The following is a 16,678-nucleotide window of genomic DNA, read 5'->3' as shown; positions in this document are numbered from 1 at the left end:
GACACCCAGCAGGCAAGCCAACCAGTACTCAGTACTCACTGTTTAGAAATTGGAGGAATTCAGAGGATATATACAATAACGATTAGTTCTACAAACCAGTAGCAGGAGCCTCTCCCTGCTCCAAATCATATGTTGGTGGAAAAGCAAAACAACCAAGTGTATCTCTGGTCAAGAAAAATCTCCACCTACATTAAACATTATCACACATCAACCTTGTTGGTTTTCCTAGATTTATATATAAAACCCTGCAAAGATTTTTTTAAAAAGACTTTTGGAGTAAGGCCGGGTAAGGAATGCAAGAATATCAGTAACATAATTTAGTTTCTAAAAAGAAGGAGAGGAGAAAGGGCAAGAAACAATAAAGGAAAAGTGACAAAGATGGCAAACCAAATTCACAAGAAAGCCATGAGAATTTGGGAGCTCGCACAAGGTAGCCCTGACTTTGGAGCAATGAAGTGCCACCTTTCTTTCTCCCCACCCTCAGGGGGCAGTCAGTGAGCTTAACTGACCTGTACTCATTTGCAAAAGATTGGGTTGGTAGGGGAAGAGCACAGAGGAGAGTAAATTGACCCAGGCCTATTTTCTCTGGCTCTTTTTAAAAATTCTTTCTCTAAAAAAAGCTCCAAAGAATAGCATCAGCTGCTAATTTAAAGCACTGTCTGCTTGTCCTGGCCCACCAGCCTGCGACCCGGGTGTGCTGGGCTATAGAGTTAAGGAAATGGAGAAGTGATAAATGTCTACTTAAAATTAGAAGTACTGGATCTTAGAGGTGGCATAAATCTCAAGATCATGTGATCTGGGGGCAAAGACTTTGGATGGATAAGGGTCCAACTCTAGAGGCGAGGCCCAGACATTTTAACTGTCCTGCCCTAGCACAAGGCTGTATCCTTTACTTCGTAAGGATAAATTTTTCCTAGGACTCAGTGGTACCAACCACAAACATATACAACTGGAAAATGGAGGGGAGTCCTCTTACCTCTCTGATTGTATACACGCCAATTCTGCCTAACCTTGTTAGGTGATAGGAGCTGTTAAGATGCCTTCAGCACAAGACATCCTGGCAATGGTGAGCATAATACCTTGGTCTGATATGAAAAACCCTAGGATAAAAATCGTGGCACAGTTTAAATCATGGAAGTTTAAGAAGGAGAGCCCTAGGGTTGGACTGTCTGGGTTCAAATCCCACCTCTATCACTTGATAACTGAACCACTTATTTAATTTTTCCAAGCTTCTATTTTCCTCATCAGTAAAATAAAAACATCACATACAGTTGTTTTGAGGCTCACACGAGGGCCATACCAAACACTTAGCATATTGCCTGGCAGGAACTAAGCGCTCAATGAATGTTAGCTAGTATCAGTCACACTCTAAATTCTTTAGCTTTTTCATCCCTGTCTTCTCTTAAATATTCACAATGTCAAGTTCCGATTCTATGCAATGTAAACCTTGAGAAATGGCCTCAAACTTGGTTAGTATTTTTTTTTTCTCCTACAAAAATGAAAGGCACTTACATAATTTTATTTGATTAAAAGCAACCATTGGTACTACTGTTATTACTACTTTTCTGCTACTGTACCACCTGAATTATGAGACATCTCCCTTTTTTCATTCTGTCATTCTCCCCTTTCTCAAGACTGTATTTGTTCTCTTATTAACTAGGGCTTTTACTTCCTCTTTAAAAAACATACAGTATAGTTCCAACCCAACCTTTAGCACTATCTGGCTATGCAATCTTGGGAAAGTTTTTTAACTTCTCTGATTCCCAGTTTACTCATATGTAAAATCAGAATGACAAGAGTATCTAACACAGGGCTATCATGGGAATAAAGTAATATCCATAAAGTGCCTACACATGATAAACCCTTAGTAAGTATGAGCTATTTCTCAATTTCTCACCATTATACAATGGATTTTATTTGGGGCAGTACCAAATTCTCTCCCTGCAACAGAGGCAGAGAAAATCATGTGTGCCAAATAGCCTGTATGAAAACCTAAATATAGTAATAGTTTAGAATAATACAAAAAAAAAAAGATTCACTTCTGCAAGCCTCATTATTCTGGACATTGGAACAATCATGATGATAACAGCCCAATTTACAGTCCTCCATCCAGATACTCAACAGCTAATGCAGTTGGATTTGCTTATTTTAGAAGAATATCTGCTCAAATATTTTGGGAAACTATGTAGTAGGTTTCCACCAGGACAGGGTCACAGTTGATTTACGACATAGCTACAACCGAGAGCAGTTTGGCAGGAGGGGGTGAGGGAGGAAGGAGCCTGCACTCTCCACTCTCACCTCCTGGCTGGACCCATCCTGACTTCTGGGGCGTGGTGAAGAGGGGCTCTTGGCACATGCAACACACTGGCAGTGGAGGGAGAGAGGAGGGAACAGGACAAAGATATTGCTAGATTTTCCTTTCCATGAGTTCCATCCACTTTGTCATATGGAAACAGATTCTTTAAAGCAATTTGGATAAGTCTAAGTTAGAGATTTAACCTCCCTTAGCTGTTCCCAAAAAAGGTCAAGACAACAGGGAACCAAGAGGAAACAGGGGACCTTGACTAGGGGCAAGGCAGAAGTCAAATTAATGATTTCCTGGTGTGTCCTTGTTCTGTATCCAATGAGGTCTACTTGGGCTAAGAAGGCACAAGGTTTTAAAGGAAGCGTCAGACTAACCCACCTTCTTTTCAGAGGGTCAATAAGACTCACTGTCAGTTCTAAGCTCCACTACTCAGGCCTCACTTTGACTGCAATGACATGAAGTAAGGAGCCCTATTATATTTGTTCTTCCCCTCTCCCAACTTCCATGAGAAGCAACAGAAAAGGGGATGCAAAGGGATGAAGACACACCCATAAGATCTGGGAGGGACTGTCCTTGTGAGGACTGCTGTCTCCAGCAGGATGAAGACACCAGGTTGGCAACAACGCATGCCATGGGTTTGACCCTTATAATTTACAACCAAATGGATCCAACAAAAAATGGGGTGCAGTCAGCAGGGGAGCTTAGTCTACCTTTCATGCCTAAAATGTTCCAATTTGGATAACAATTAGTTGGGCGGACTGAGACGACCATCTCTGACTCAGCTTTATGAGAGCTTTGATTCCCTGGCCAAGTGCATGCCTCTTGCTGGCTGCGTGGGAAATACCAGGGCAGTGGCAGCACAAGCTGGCAAGGGGCTGGCCTCAGTGGGTTACTGGCAGTGAGCAGTGTACACAGAAGGCCTACAAAGAAGGACAGGCTCTGCTCTGGAAACACAAACACACCCAACTAGCACAGTCTTAACTCTTCGCTCATCTGTTGGCCCCTCTAAAGAAAAAGCACAAATTTATAATACCTAGATGGGCTAAACCGTGGTGCCGTGGGAGAACAACTAGAAATGGAAATCTTTGTGTGGTCACATACATATCACTTACACTCTGTGGGCTTTGGGGAGCAGCTCTCTGGTTCTGTATCTATTTATCTCTAAGCCTTGGTATCCTTATCAAGAAAAAATACATGCTAAGAGCACCTCCTAGTATGGAGAGAAGAGTGAGATGATTTATGTCAAGAGCTCAGCATGCTTTCTAGCATACAGTAAGTCTCAATAAAGTGACTATGTACGTATAAAACAAGTGGGATGGGTGAGCCCTATGGTACTTGTAGCCCTGACATTGTTTTTATTCTAAACTCTGGTGAGGTGAAAGAGAAGGAGATCTGAGCATGCTGGCTAAGAAATCAAGTATCAGAATGCAGAAAGCAATGGAGAGTTTGCCACGGCATCTATGTAATAATGGTAATGTACATGTTTTGTAGTCGGGCTAATGCTGGTCGTGGTTTGGCAAGTTAAGTGGCAGGTTAAAAAAATGATCATCATGCTTGGAAAGCACTGCGCAAAGTGAGCATAGTCATTTTCATATGGTCACAGACATATACTGAGATATCCGAACGCTATAAATCCCTAGGGCTGGATAAAGCTCTGGGTTCTTCCAGGTTTCCCTAGCAAATCACCTATTCTCTGATGAAGATCCATCGTATAAGTCAAGAATCACCTACACCTCGATTATTACTATCATTTGAAAGGTGTTCCTTGAAGATTGGGCTACAGTAGACTCTGCCTAAAGAACATCCACAGATTACAGCCTTGCCAAAGTCAGAATGGGCTTTTCCTATATATTTTGTGACTTTATCTCTCTTTTCCATTTCCCAATATATGATAGGACTTCTACTACCACGGCAAGCCCATGAGGACAAGTTACAAAACAGAAGTTCTCTCCTGGTGCTAATAGCCCAGAGGATGGAAGTCACCCCAGCAGAAAGTGTTGCCTCCTGGTGACCCCAATCCACCTTCCCTGGTTTCCCAAAGTTCTGCAGACTGGCGCTGGCCCACCCAGAGCGGCACCACTAAATTCTATACATTCTATTAGAAATTCAAGTATAGACAGTATCTTCAACTAGATCAAGCTATTAGATATTAATGTTCAGACAACACCTACCTCACTCCAGACCAGCATGGTACCGAATATGACCTGTAACCCATCAAAGAAATTGTCTCCTATGATGATCACAGTTGCGCCTCCCGTCGTCCATCCTTCACTCGGGCTGATGGCTTTGATACAGGGAGTAGCTGCTTTTCAACACACATGAAAAAGAGAAGGAGTCTGCTGTTAGAACCAAACTTTAATGATGGAGACTTGAAAAAAAGGAAAAAAAAAATCTTTTATCTTTTCACTCACAGAAAGTCCCTCAAGATCCCCGCATTTCCTAGCCACATTAGGACCTGAAACCTAAGGGTGCAACTTCAGTTTTTAAAAGCATTCTTTTCATTGCTTCTGTTAGGATACATATCTTTTACCCAAATCTCTATCAAACCTGAAACCTTACGAAATAAAACACAGAAGTAAAATTTAACTTATGAAATGTTAAGGATTTTTTTTTTTGCAAAAATGAGTGACTTTTTGGAACATACCAGAAGCCTTATAGAATTCATAATTAAATATGCCTCCTGAAAAGAAAATATATACAATTTTAGATAAACATTTCTGTCCAATGGGAAGCTTTTGAGAGGAAGCCAGAGAGGAAAATGATTCTCAATCCATGACTTCTGTCTGTAACACTAACATAGCAACATTTTCTCATTAAAAATCATCAAGATTTTTTCAAATAAATGTCATGGATCCCATTTTATAGATGCAAAAAAATCCAGGCCACTTGGGGTGAATTACGTAACCAAATAGCTGACTGAGGGCTGAACCGCAGAGTCCCCACGACCTTTGATTTGTTGTCTTTCCCAGGCATAAAACCCTAAAAATGACTTTCTGAAAGTTTCATCTCTCTTCTCTTTCCATTAGAAATGGCCCTTGGAGATGGGAAATAATCTGCAAATACTGTGATTCCAAATAGACTGGAGGTGGTTTGCTTAATGAGCATGGCACACTTTCAACAGAATTGCTGGACATACGTGTAATTGTTGGATTGTTTTTGAAATATTTCTGAGGGCACCTTCATGCCACTGAGGATTTTTAACTTCACAATGTCATGCTGCTGTTCTCATGATTACTTTTATCAACAACAACAAAGTAAAATTCTAAAGCAAGGGAGACACTGTGCAACGAGACAAAATGGGACCCTCCTCTTTAATAAAAAGTTTATTATGTATCTAAGACTGACTTTCCAAGCATTGAAGCCAATGAGAGCACCAGTTAATTTTAACGGGGGGGGGGGAAAAAACTGGCAAAAAATTATTGGACTTTGTCAAATTTGGCAAAATGTCATGCTTTAACTTTTGCAAGAAGAAAAGAAAATATTAAGCCCGGCCCAGAGGGACCACTGCTCACGTGCCACCACACAAACAAGTAGAATGGGTTTCCATTCAAATTAATCTTAAAATTTGCACAGAGAAATTTGGAAATATCCAAACTAAACATTTCATGCTGGCTGAACTCATAGCAATGCATTTACAACTAAAACTGGGCAGTTCAGATGATTTTTTTCTCCTCTACTTTTTCCCAAAAACAAAATAATTAATCAAGAAAATGCAAATGATTAATGACTTGACTTGAAAATTCTTGTCTAATTTTTTAAACATACATAGAAGTTGTGATCAATGTTCCACAGACATGGGACTTTTTCTTAAACAAAAGCTTTCTTTAAAGGTAAAAATGTTTAACTGCATGATTAAGTACTCCCAAACCAATGGTAGAATATGATCTATGATTTCAAACAATTTATAAAGGAAAGAAACTATATTTAACAACTGTGTAAAGTTCTTAAAATATAAGCAGTTTGGAAACATTTTGTATCCCAAAATCTTAATTCTTAATTTATAACTCAATCTACTTAGTTGCTAGAATGAACTAGAAAAGGTGTTGCAGTATCCCTGACTTCTGAGAAGAAGGGGATATGAGTTTAACTAAACTGGTCTTGAGAGTCCTATATGATGGCAAAGCATGGAATCCAATGGTGCCATTATAATCCCTGACCCTGTGATTACACACACACCTCAAAATGGTCTTGGTGTTTATTATCAGTATTAGCTTTGGGATTTCTGTTCATTTTTACTTTTTTAATTGCACAATTAAAATATTTGAATATTTGAATATTTGAATATTTTTAAAAAATTTACCATTAGATAAATATGGTCTACTCCAGGCTTTCTCACCCTTGCACAAAAGGAGGCAGAAGGATATATTCCTGTGTCTTTGAGAAACCCTCCTACAGGAAGGGCCTTATAATGGCATGGTCAACCAACTGATTTTGGTCTTGACCCCTTCCTTCTTTTTTCCATTTGTTAATTGTAGCATACAGAATCCATATAAGTACATGTGTGTGTGTATGTGCTTTCAAACACTTCCTAAGGAAAGTGGTAATGTTTTCAAATACCATGAGCAACTCTTCAGAAGCAAAGCTATATGTCAACTAGTCAGAGGAAAAAAAGAGCATCCAGCTTCCAGAGATAACCTGGTAAGAAAACAATATTTGACACCACTTTCTTAGTTTTTTAGAAAAAAAAAAAGCCTCGAGGGAAGTACCACAGGGAGAGTAACATGCTCCTAAGCCCATCCTACCTGTATGCTCAGCACCATCCACTATCCCTGCTTCAAGACTATATGGCATTCTTAGATCAGATTAAGTCATGCAGACCTTCCTAAGTTTAGACCCCAAAGGGTTCTAATGGTGCTCCTATACATCTGTTATGACATATTAGTCTTGAGAGGAAGCTTTGTGGGATCGCCCCATCAAAAATATTCGTGGGCTGTCTCACCAAGAGGGTGGGGAGAGGATTCTACTGGCACTTAGTAACTGGAGGTCAAGAATGCTGAATATCCAATACTACATGGAAGTCCCCCAGAATGAACCAATAATGCAAGTTAGAAAACACTGTGACTGGCTAAAGGGAATGGGGCCCAAGAGCCATTGTTAAGAATTCACAGATCCCTGTAGGCCAAGGCAAGAAACACAAATGAACACGGCAGCTCAGCGTCTCAGAGCAAGCATGAGATGAATGGCTACTGGCACCCAGCATTGGGAAGCACTGGGAAGTGGTGAGGATGCTGGTGAATTGCATGTGCCCCATTGGAGGTTGCAGCCTTGCTTAGCTCCAGCTCTGGTGACCCCCACACAAATGCAGGCCCAGTGTGTCCTGGGCTTCCTCTTCAAAGGAAGCCAGGAATCCAGATTTTTATGTGAAATTCTCTAATCTTTAAATGTTGGCAACTAATTCAATATTTTTAAAAAATGTGTAGGCCAAAGACAATGTTTATGGGCTAGCTTTAACTCACAGGCTGCCATTTCATACTTTTATCCCAGTCACAAGGATCCTACAATACTAAAAGCAGACCTGAAAATACTTACAATTGTGGTACCCAAGCTACAGGCACCCAAATATTCACTGCAGTAATGACAGCAAAAAATTCAAGTGTCTACATGTGCCCAATAGGGGAGTGGTTAAATAAATTATGGTACATCCATACTATGGAATATTAGGAGTATCATTAAATGGATGAAAAAATTTTCTGTAAACCCATGTAGAAAGATGTCAAAATATATTAGTAAGTGAAAAAAGCAATTTACAAAATAATGAAAAGTGTGATCCTGTTTATTTAAAAAATGGTATCCATGATGGTGCATAGTGCATGTGGGGCTGTGTAGTTATATGTGAACAGGTATGATGGACAAATGTTGGGAAGGAAAGGCAGGCATCAGCTGTCCCCAGTGGGTTCTTCTAAGAAGGGAATGTGACTAGAGTGTGTTGACGGAAAAGGGAGACTATTAACTTTTATTCTATAGACATCTGTATAGCTTGACTTATTTAAATGAGTATTTACTAAGGTACTGTTATAATAATAAAACATGAAATAACAACAGAACATTTAATTCTGGGAGAGAGAACAGTTGTACTTGTTAGAGCAAATCGACACTGAAACAAAACAAAACAAACAAACAGCTGTGCTGACTAACGGGCCCTGGGCCTCTTCTTCTCTCTTCTTTTTGGATAGGTTTTCTCTGAGAAAACGCAGAGAACATCTGAAACAGCCCAGGACTTGTTTTCCTTTCATTCAAGATACCCAGAGAGAAACAGAGGGAAGCAGGGAAAGATCATTTTTAACAGCCACAGCGGATGGATTCAGTGGAATTTCAGAGTGAAAAGACTTACAAAAGGGTTCAATACAGCCCAGAGATGTAATAATCAATAAAATTCTATCTCCAAGAAAGTATTATTGAGGGGGTGGTGATGGTATTTGAATACAAAACCACTTTTACCAGCAAATTGTTGATTTAATTAGTAAAAGATTCTTTCTTCTTCATCAATGAATTTTTACACTTTTACACTTTATCCACAAGACCAGTAAGCCAATTCCTGGTTCTAAGTCCCATTTAAAAATAAAAGTTTAGGGTTTTGTATTTTTTTTCTTTTGCCTCTTTTTTAAATCCCTTCCCCCACCCCTCACCAGCCACCAAAGTAGAGGAGATTTTCCTTCCTTCAAACTATGACAATAACATGATTACCCCACCACAGTTTAGCATAATGGCTCTGAAATGCTCCTGGCACATTGCAGAGTTAAAGTGGAAATTATTAGGTAGCTCTTCTTTGTTATAATAATGATCACTCCACAAATAAAAGCTCTTCTCCCAAAGGTACTGCAAGGCACAAAATGCTAATTCTGAAGATTATGTGTGTGCTTTTATTAAATATTACTATGCCCTGCCTGTTTGAGGGCTTCTCTGCTCTGATTGTTTTATGAGTACCATGTTAATGTCATTCCCATCTTGCTAGCAGCAGGCACACATTTTAGCGTTTGTATGAGAGTTGATCAAAGGCCACGTGCTGGGGGAATTGCTGAGAAAACACGGACAAGCGATAAAAATCTAACAGATTAATTGGTTTAAATTTCATTTCAGGGTGTTGAACTTTGGCTCGGGACTCTAATACTACACCGTGAGTCAGGGCCTAATTACCAGATTTCCAATTTGCTTCTGAACAATGGTCGTGGTGAGAAGGAAAAGAGAGGGAAGAATAAAAAAAAAAAAAAAAAAAGGAAAAGAAATCGTTCAGCTCCAGTACATATTTAACAACTAATGTTCTGTGTGCAGACAATTTCACCAGGGGACATTTGCCATGGCCTGCTCTTCCTCCAGAGCATTTATATGTCCTTCCAGTAGCCATGGAAGGCAGCAGAAGGAATCACGGATGCCCTCAGTGGTCTAAAATGTCCCTGCACACTCACACTGAGAGCATCAGCCTCTTTATTAGCAAGGTGAATTTATAAGCTGGAATCACATCTCAGCCTCCAATAGGAATGATCTATTTCACTGATAGAAGGCAAGGGCCAGGAGAGCCATGTTTACCTCGGGGTTTATGGGTGGCCTTGGGAATAAGGGTTAATTGAGCTCAGAGGTGCCTGCCCATTGCGGTGAATTAGTGGTGTGTGCAGCTCTCAGCAGGGCCCTGGGGCTGCTCTTATTTTTGCCTCTGAAATCTCTCTCTGCTCTGATCAATACCTCACTTGTTTGAGGTAGCCACATAGACGACCTGGGTTCAACATTTATCATATCTTTTCCCCAAAATGAGGCTTTTGTGACAGTTGATGCCCTATTATGGAAGCCTAATTAGAGATGCATTGTTTGGTGTTTTTTTTTTTTTTCCCCTCCATTCCTGTATTTAAATCCTCTGGAGAAACAACACTGCCAGTTGGTAAAATGTACAAATTGAGAAATTTTCTAATCTCAATGTAAATCTGAAGATGAAATTCCATCTTGAAGTGGCTATAAGGTTCTTATCCATTTCCATTGTGTATGATATATGGAAATATGCAAATTCTCCTTTTCCAGAATTCTATTAAGCAAATCTCTCTATTAATGAGCATTTCTACAAAGCAGATAACTGATGCTTACAATGGAGGTAAAGATGTTGGCACCAGCCTTTACCGGCTTCTCAGTAAAGATGGAAAGATGAAATTATGTTAAGTTGATTTTAACATTCAGAGTATGACTATATTTGAAAATGGGCAAGAGCTCCAGCTGTTCAAATTCCACATCTACCACTTAGTGCAACCTTGAAACAATCTTTTACCCTTTTTAAGCTGTAATTTCCACATGGGTACCCACCTCGTAGAGTTCCAACAAAATGTACAGAAAATGCCTACTTGTGTTTCATTGTCTTACTATGTGCCAGGCACACAGTATTTGAGTTGGTGCTATAATTATTATTATTATCATAAGTTTCCCATTAACCAGAGTGTATTTACTAAAATATCCTATACTCGAATCATTCCAGATTACGTAGTTTATTGTAAAACTTTCCTAAGAACTTCTAATTCAGCTACTTGCTAACATATCCAGCAAAATGTACTTGAGTAGGTGGACTTGGCATCAGTCCTTCCAAAGTAGAATGTTTTTTTAAGGATCTCATTTGCCTGGAATGAATATTAATGGGAAACTTTTCAGAAATGAGGAATTGACTTTAATGTTATTGTCCCAAATTTTTGAGACTTGGCAGAAAACGTGAAACCCATGAGCTCAGCTCATTTCTACGGGATATTTGTGACCTCGTAAAATCTCAGGCTTTTCTGTCTTTTATCTACTTGATTTTGGTGATATTGTACTTGGGTGAAACCCTGTTTCAAAGATAATACCCCCCCAAACTCAGTGCACAGATATCTGTTCTTCCTGTTCAATCTGAACAATTGTTTTTGCTGTTGTTTTTTTTTTTTCTGAGTGAATGATTTTCCTGACTGCTCACAGCTCATTAGCACCACAACCTGCCTTCTTTGATCCTGAAACTAGCAGCTACTAGGCAGAAAGGAGGACAAATAGAGGGTTTGTCCCTAGTTGGAAGACTGGTCCTCTATATTTTCAGCATGTACAGGAGGCAAATCTATTCTTTGCTTACCTATTCCCCAACCAGATGCTTTAGAAACCAGTAGCAGTTATAATGCCTGACCTGAACTCTAGCACCCAAGTATGCAAACTTCACTTTCAGCATGCTAATATCACCACAGACTCCAAACAAATAAACTCAGCTAATAAACAAACAAACAAATAAATCTGACAGTTTCCTCATGCAAGGTGTAGCAGTCTTTATAACATTTCTGCTGTTGCCTTAACTTGTGTTAGTAGGGATTTGTTTCTGCCTGCCTTTATTTTCTTCAATAATTGCATTATGCAGTTAAGCATTTTATTGTTTATTAGGTTTTTTGTTTTGTTTTGTTTTGTTATTGGTTTGCATTTATTGCCCTGTCCACCAAAATATCTAGATATTACTTGGCAAAGAATCATGTATTACGTATACAAAAGAGTCTGTGTGTGTGTGTGTGTGTGTGTGTGTGTGTGTGTGTGTGTGTGTGTGGTGTGTTTGTCACTTTAAGGAGAAATGTAATCCATGATATAGAGATTTTGCAATACCAGATGCAATTAAACCTATTAAATATTAAATGAGGAGATTGAGAATTTCAAGTGTTTTTCATCCTTTATTCCAAAGTGACTTCATTTGGCAAGAAAGCCCTTTGCTTTGACATCATTAATGGCTCTCACAGAAAAAGAGAAAAGGAAAAATTTGTAGTCACTAGTTGAAAACGTATCTTCAATGTCCATCTACTACATTAAGGTAGAGTTTAGCTGGGGGTGGATATCTAGATGTACCTAAACATAGTGAAATAGTATCTAACTTCCAAACTATGCTATTTGCTAATTATAGACTAAGTTCAAATTAAATCTACTTTCTGTTTATTTTACAGATTTCTTATTTATTCTGAATTAGCAAAATTCCTCAACAAACTGAACATAGCACCTGAGGAAGGGAAGGACAGAAATACAGTGTAACAATTGTAATCTGAATTCCAGGGCAAGCACTTTTGGATTTCTGAGTTTGTCTATCAGAGATCCAGAACTCTATGCAGGTTCATTACCCAGGGTTATTTAACAATTTAGCAGTGAAAAATCTTGACATTTTGATGTACCTGTAACTTCTAAATTGCACTTGAAAGACTTGTTGAAGGCTTTTTGACTTAACAACATGCAACACAGCACTGTTTCATAATATGCAAAAATTGTTTGCTAAATACACTGCAGAAGCTCAGAATTTTATAACTCAAGGTGTGAATACACTGTTTTCCACCTCATGTTTAATCTACCAAATCCAAAATTAAAATGTACAAAATATTAATCCTAGAGCATCTAAAGGCAAATATTGCCATCAGTTCTTTCTTTTCTTTTTTTTTCCTTCTTGTTCTATGATTGTCAGCCACTCCATTGCGAAGCAATGGGGGAAAATTATCATGGAGGGTAGGAGAATTTTCAAAATGAATTATTCATGGATCCAATTGTGATATTTGTTGCAACAATAGTAAATTCACTTGCCTTTGATTATACAATAAGTAAATAACTCTTTTTCTTCCTGACAAGGAGAACTTTCATGCACAAAACTATTTTTAGCCCAATTCTCCTTATTATCCTGTTATAAGAAAAGTTTGAGAAATGAAAGCCAGGGAAGAAAAGGAAATGAAAATAACCTTCCAAAAATGGACACCCAATATTGTAAAAAGGGGAAACAATTTTCAGGTTAAAAGAAAAAACATGTAACGGCTTCTTCAAGGAATACTCGAGTCTTTATTCACAAGCAATCTCCCTGGGCCTGGAAAATCATAAAGTCAAATATGAGCAAGTCTAGTGGAAAATCTGTGACGTTAATCTTGGCTGGAGTCGTATTTTTAACAGGCCTTGAATGTGTGTGCCGGATTATCCAGATGGCCATACAGGAATCGGCCTGATAGGATTAAACCTTTATGCTGAACTCCACTCCATCTGTTCTCCAAGGTTTGCCTTTCCTTATCTGAATATGAATTTTTAGCCTCCTTCTGTCTGGGAGCAGGACTAAATTCAGCATTAAAAACATAGATGTATGCAGATAATTTAACATTTCATCGGTTAGTCTCAGTTGATATTATCTTGGTCTTTTTCTAGAAAACATTTTTGCTAAGGATTTTGCTGAGAAGAAATATAAAAGCACGTAGCATCTACTTTCTGTTAGAGGGTTTTGTCTTTCTCTTCCCATTGAATTCTAGGACTCATTCAACTCACTGCTACAGTAGGGGGTTACATCCATGTTTGTCCATAACGATTAAAAAGAAAAAAAGGAAGACGTAGTATCCTCTCAGCAGAATTTAACTATAAGATTAGATGATATATAACTCTGATTGGGTGAATGATCCAAGCAGAAGATATTCATGTATGTTTTGTTCTTTTTTTCCATTAAAAAAGGTTTGATGTCAGTCATCATTTGACAAAATCAGATGTAACAACTGTTTCTAGCAATTTCATTAAGTTTTCTATGCTTTTCAGGAAGCTTTTTTTGGTGGGGCTTTTTTTTTTTGAGAGGGGGGAGCCGTAATTCAGAGCTTCATCTTGAATGAAAAAGGCTGATATTTGTGTTGCCTCCCATGAATATATCCCTAGAAGCAGCGAAGTTACTTATTAGCTGGAAAAGTTGGCTTAGGACAGGTTTCGGGACAAAGGCCAGTGAGTCACCAATAGGCCAGAGCTGGGTAGATGCTTCTGGGGTTTCTAGCTCTATGAAAAAGACAAAGGAGGGCTCTGACTACTGGACTCAGTGGCGAAAGCCAGTGACAAGCTTCCCAGGCAAACAAGCTGTCAATGAACGCACATGTTGCATGAGAGAGGGGTCTTTTAGAATCCTACTTTGAGGCAGGTTTATAGCACCACGATCACTAGATGTGCTCAGTGCATTTGTGATGGAAACCTCAAGAGACGGCAGCATGTGGAGCCCTAAGAATAGAGCAACCCTCTAGCAGTCTAGCGGAGTTCCGTGGGCCTTGCAGAGTTCCCCCACTCACACCAGCTCTCAGCTTTACGCTGTCATGAATGGCAGGGTCAAGCAGCTCATCAAATAATTTAGGCTTTTCCACACATAGGTATAATTATTATATTTAAGTAGTTCCCTTAACTGGACAGTCAGGGGCAATGATGAAACTTCCATTTGAGCTTTTTTATTTTTTTAGAGACAGAGTCTCACTCTGTTGCTCAGGCTAAAGTGCAGTGGTGTGATCATAGCTCACTGCACCTTCGAAATTCTGGGCTCAAGTGATCCTCCCTCCTTAGCCTCCCAAGTAGCTGGGACTACAGGCTCGTGCCACCACACCCAGCTAATTTTTTTATTTTTATTTTTATTTTTTTAGAGATAAGGTCTTGCTATGATGCCCAGGTTGGTCTCAAACTCTTGGCTTCAAGTGATCCTCCCATCTCAGTCTCCCAGAGCCCTGGGATTACAGGCATGAGCCACACATCCTGGCTCCCTATTCAAGCTTAAGATGACTTAGGTTTACTGGTATACATGTGACTGTAAACATCTCATAAAATACATGTCTTTGGCTCCTTACATTGACAAGCATTCTAGTCAGGTAACAAGGGGCAGTTCCCTTCTTAGGAGTGGATGACCATGGGAGCTATGAGTGAGCTCACACCCACAGCCCTAGTGTCCATCCTCTACATTCTAAACGAAACAAGGACAGCTGATTGGTTGTTCAATCTCATTACTTAATCAGCTTTGCCCAACATAGGAGCCATTAGCCACATGAAGCTATTTACATTTAATTTTTAATTAATTAAAATTAAATAAAAATTATTTTCTCAGTCATACTAGCCACATTTCAAGTGGTCGATAGTTACAGTGGCTGGTGACGGCAGAAGGACAAAACACTTCCATTATCACAGGGGCTCTATTGGATAGCATTAATCTAAGGATCAAGTTTAGATAACTGAGCCCGTAACTGATAGAGACTAACCAGAGCTACCATTAGTGGGGTGCCCTCCCTCTATCAGGAACTGTGCTAGGAATACTTAGTCTCCAATTCCTCCAACAGGGACCACAAAAGCAAATGTGCTCAGGGCCAAGAAAGAAGGTAAATTAATGAAATGGGCGAGGTGCAGCGCAATGGGAGATGCAGGGACTGTGGCCCAGTGTACAGCATGTGCCCCATCCAAAAGGAGCACAACTTCTGAGTTTGACCTAATTGCTGCAATTTGGAAATGTAGGTCTGACACTACCAGCTCTTCTGATTATAAAGGAAATATGCAAATCTAGATTTTCATATAACATCTCTTTGTTTTTTTCCCTTCCTCTACTCTTAAGGAAAAAAAAATCTCTTTATTTTTAATTGTCAGCAACAAATATATAATCCCTTAAAGTACCATGCAACCCAAACCTAAATATGGCTGAAGGCTGGATTCAGTCCATGAGCCACCAGTGTGCAACTTACATAAATCCTCAGAGAGCCAAGGATCATCTTTTAGTTATTAATTTCTGTAGCCACACAACTAATCCTGCCACTGACTCATCAAATAATAAACACAAACCAAAACCACGGCCAATTTTGCTTCTGATTGTTGAAGGCCTCTCCCAAAACACATGGAAGTCCCCTGCTAGCCTTTCCTTGCTATGCAGAAGATTTTCTATATGCAATTTGGGAGGCGAGTTCCCTGTTCCTGAAGGATTTCTATTGTCATCGTGCAAGACAGCATAGATAGTGACTTTTTAAGGAAACTGTGTTTTCAATGTGAGCAGCATTTCAAAATCAACCTTGCCCAACCTTTAATAATGCACAAGTCCTGCTTTGTGCTTTTCGGAATAGTTCTGCTTATATTTCTCTCCACAACCGAGGCTCCTATTACTAACATATTTGAGTGAAATTTCATTATTGAGAGCCTTATCGTTTTGAGCCAGTTTCCTCTCCTCCCTGACACATTCAATGACGCTGCAATCCAGCGTTTGCTATAACACAGATGTTTCCGTGGTGATGATCTGTGACGTCATAAGCACAGGAGTGTGTGTCACTGAACTTACCCACACAAGAGGAGCCGAGTGGGAACTCCACTTCCATTTAAACTCCATGAAGTACTGACTCACCTTCCTCAAACCTTACTCTTTGGGGTCTGAGCTGTACTATCTTCACTGCAAGATGTGATTCATTTCTACTGTATAATTATGAATTATGTGCAAAGTCCAGTCTGCCTACCAAAACCCAGATTAACCTTTCTCAGATGCCAGCTTTTAAAACTTAGCACACAGGATCAAGTCCACCTTCGTGAATCTGGATGACTCTCCCTTTCCAGCCTCCTTTCTTGCCTCTCCCAACCAGGAGGCAGCAGTCGAGAGCACTGGCTCTGGATTCAGGAGGCCTCGGC

At 39.5% G+C, this 16,678-nt stretch overlaps 1 protein-coding gene across 2 annotated transcripts in view; it reads right to left on the bottom strand.

Annotated features, from left to right (window-relative positions):
• Positions 1–16,678, bottom strand: part of EBF1 (EBF transcription factor 1) — a 383,852-nt gene that overhangs the window by 91,436 nt on the left and 275,738 nt on the right. The window contains exon 9 of one of the 2 annotated variants that reach the window (XM_045551268.1): positions 4,477–4,610. In XM_045551268.1, the coding sequence (XP_045407224.1) occupies positions 4,477–4,610 (134 nt within the window). The remainder of the gene's footprint in view (positions 1–4,476; positions 4,611–16,678) is intronic. The other variant, XM_045551269.1, reaches the window with a different exon arrangement.

The sequence above is a fragment of the Lemur catta genome, chromosome 5, assembly GCF_020740605.2.
Source record: "Lemur catta isolate mLemCat1 chromosome 5, mLemCat1.pri, whole genome shotgun sequence".
NCBI lineage: Eukaryota > Metazoa > Chordata > Mammalia > Primates > Lemuridae > Lemur > Lemur catta.
This window is presented reverse-complemented; position numbering and strand designations above follow the sequence as displayed.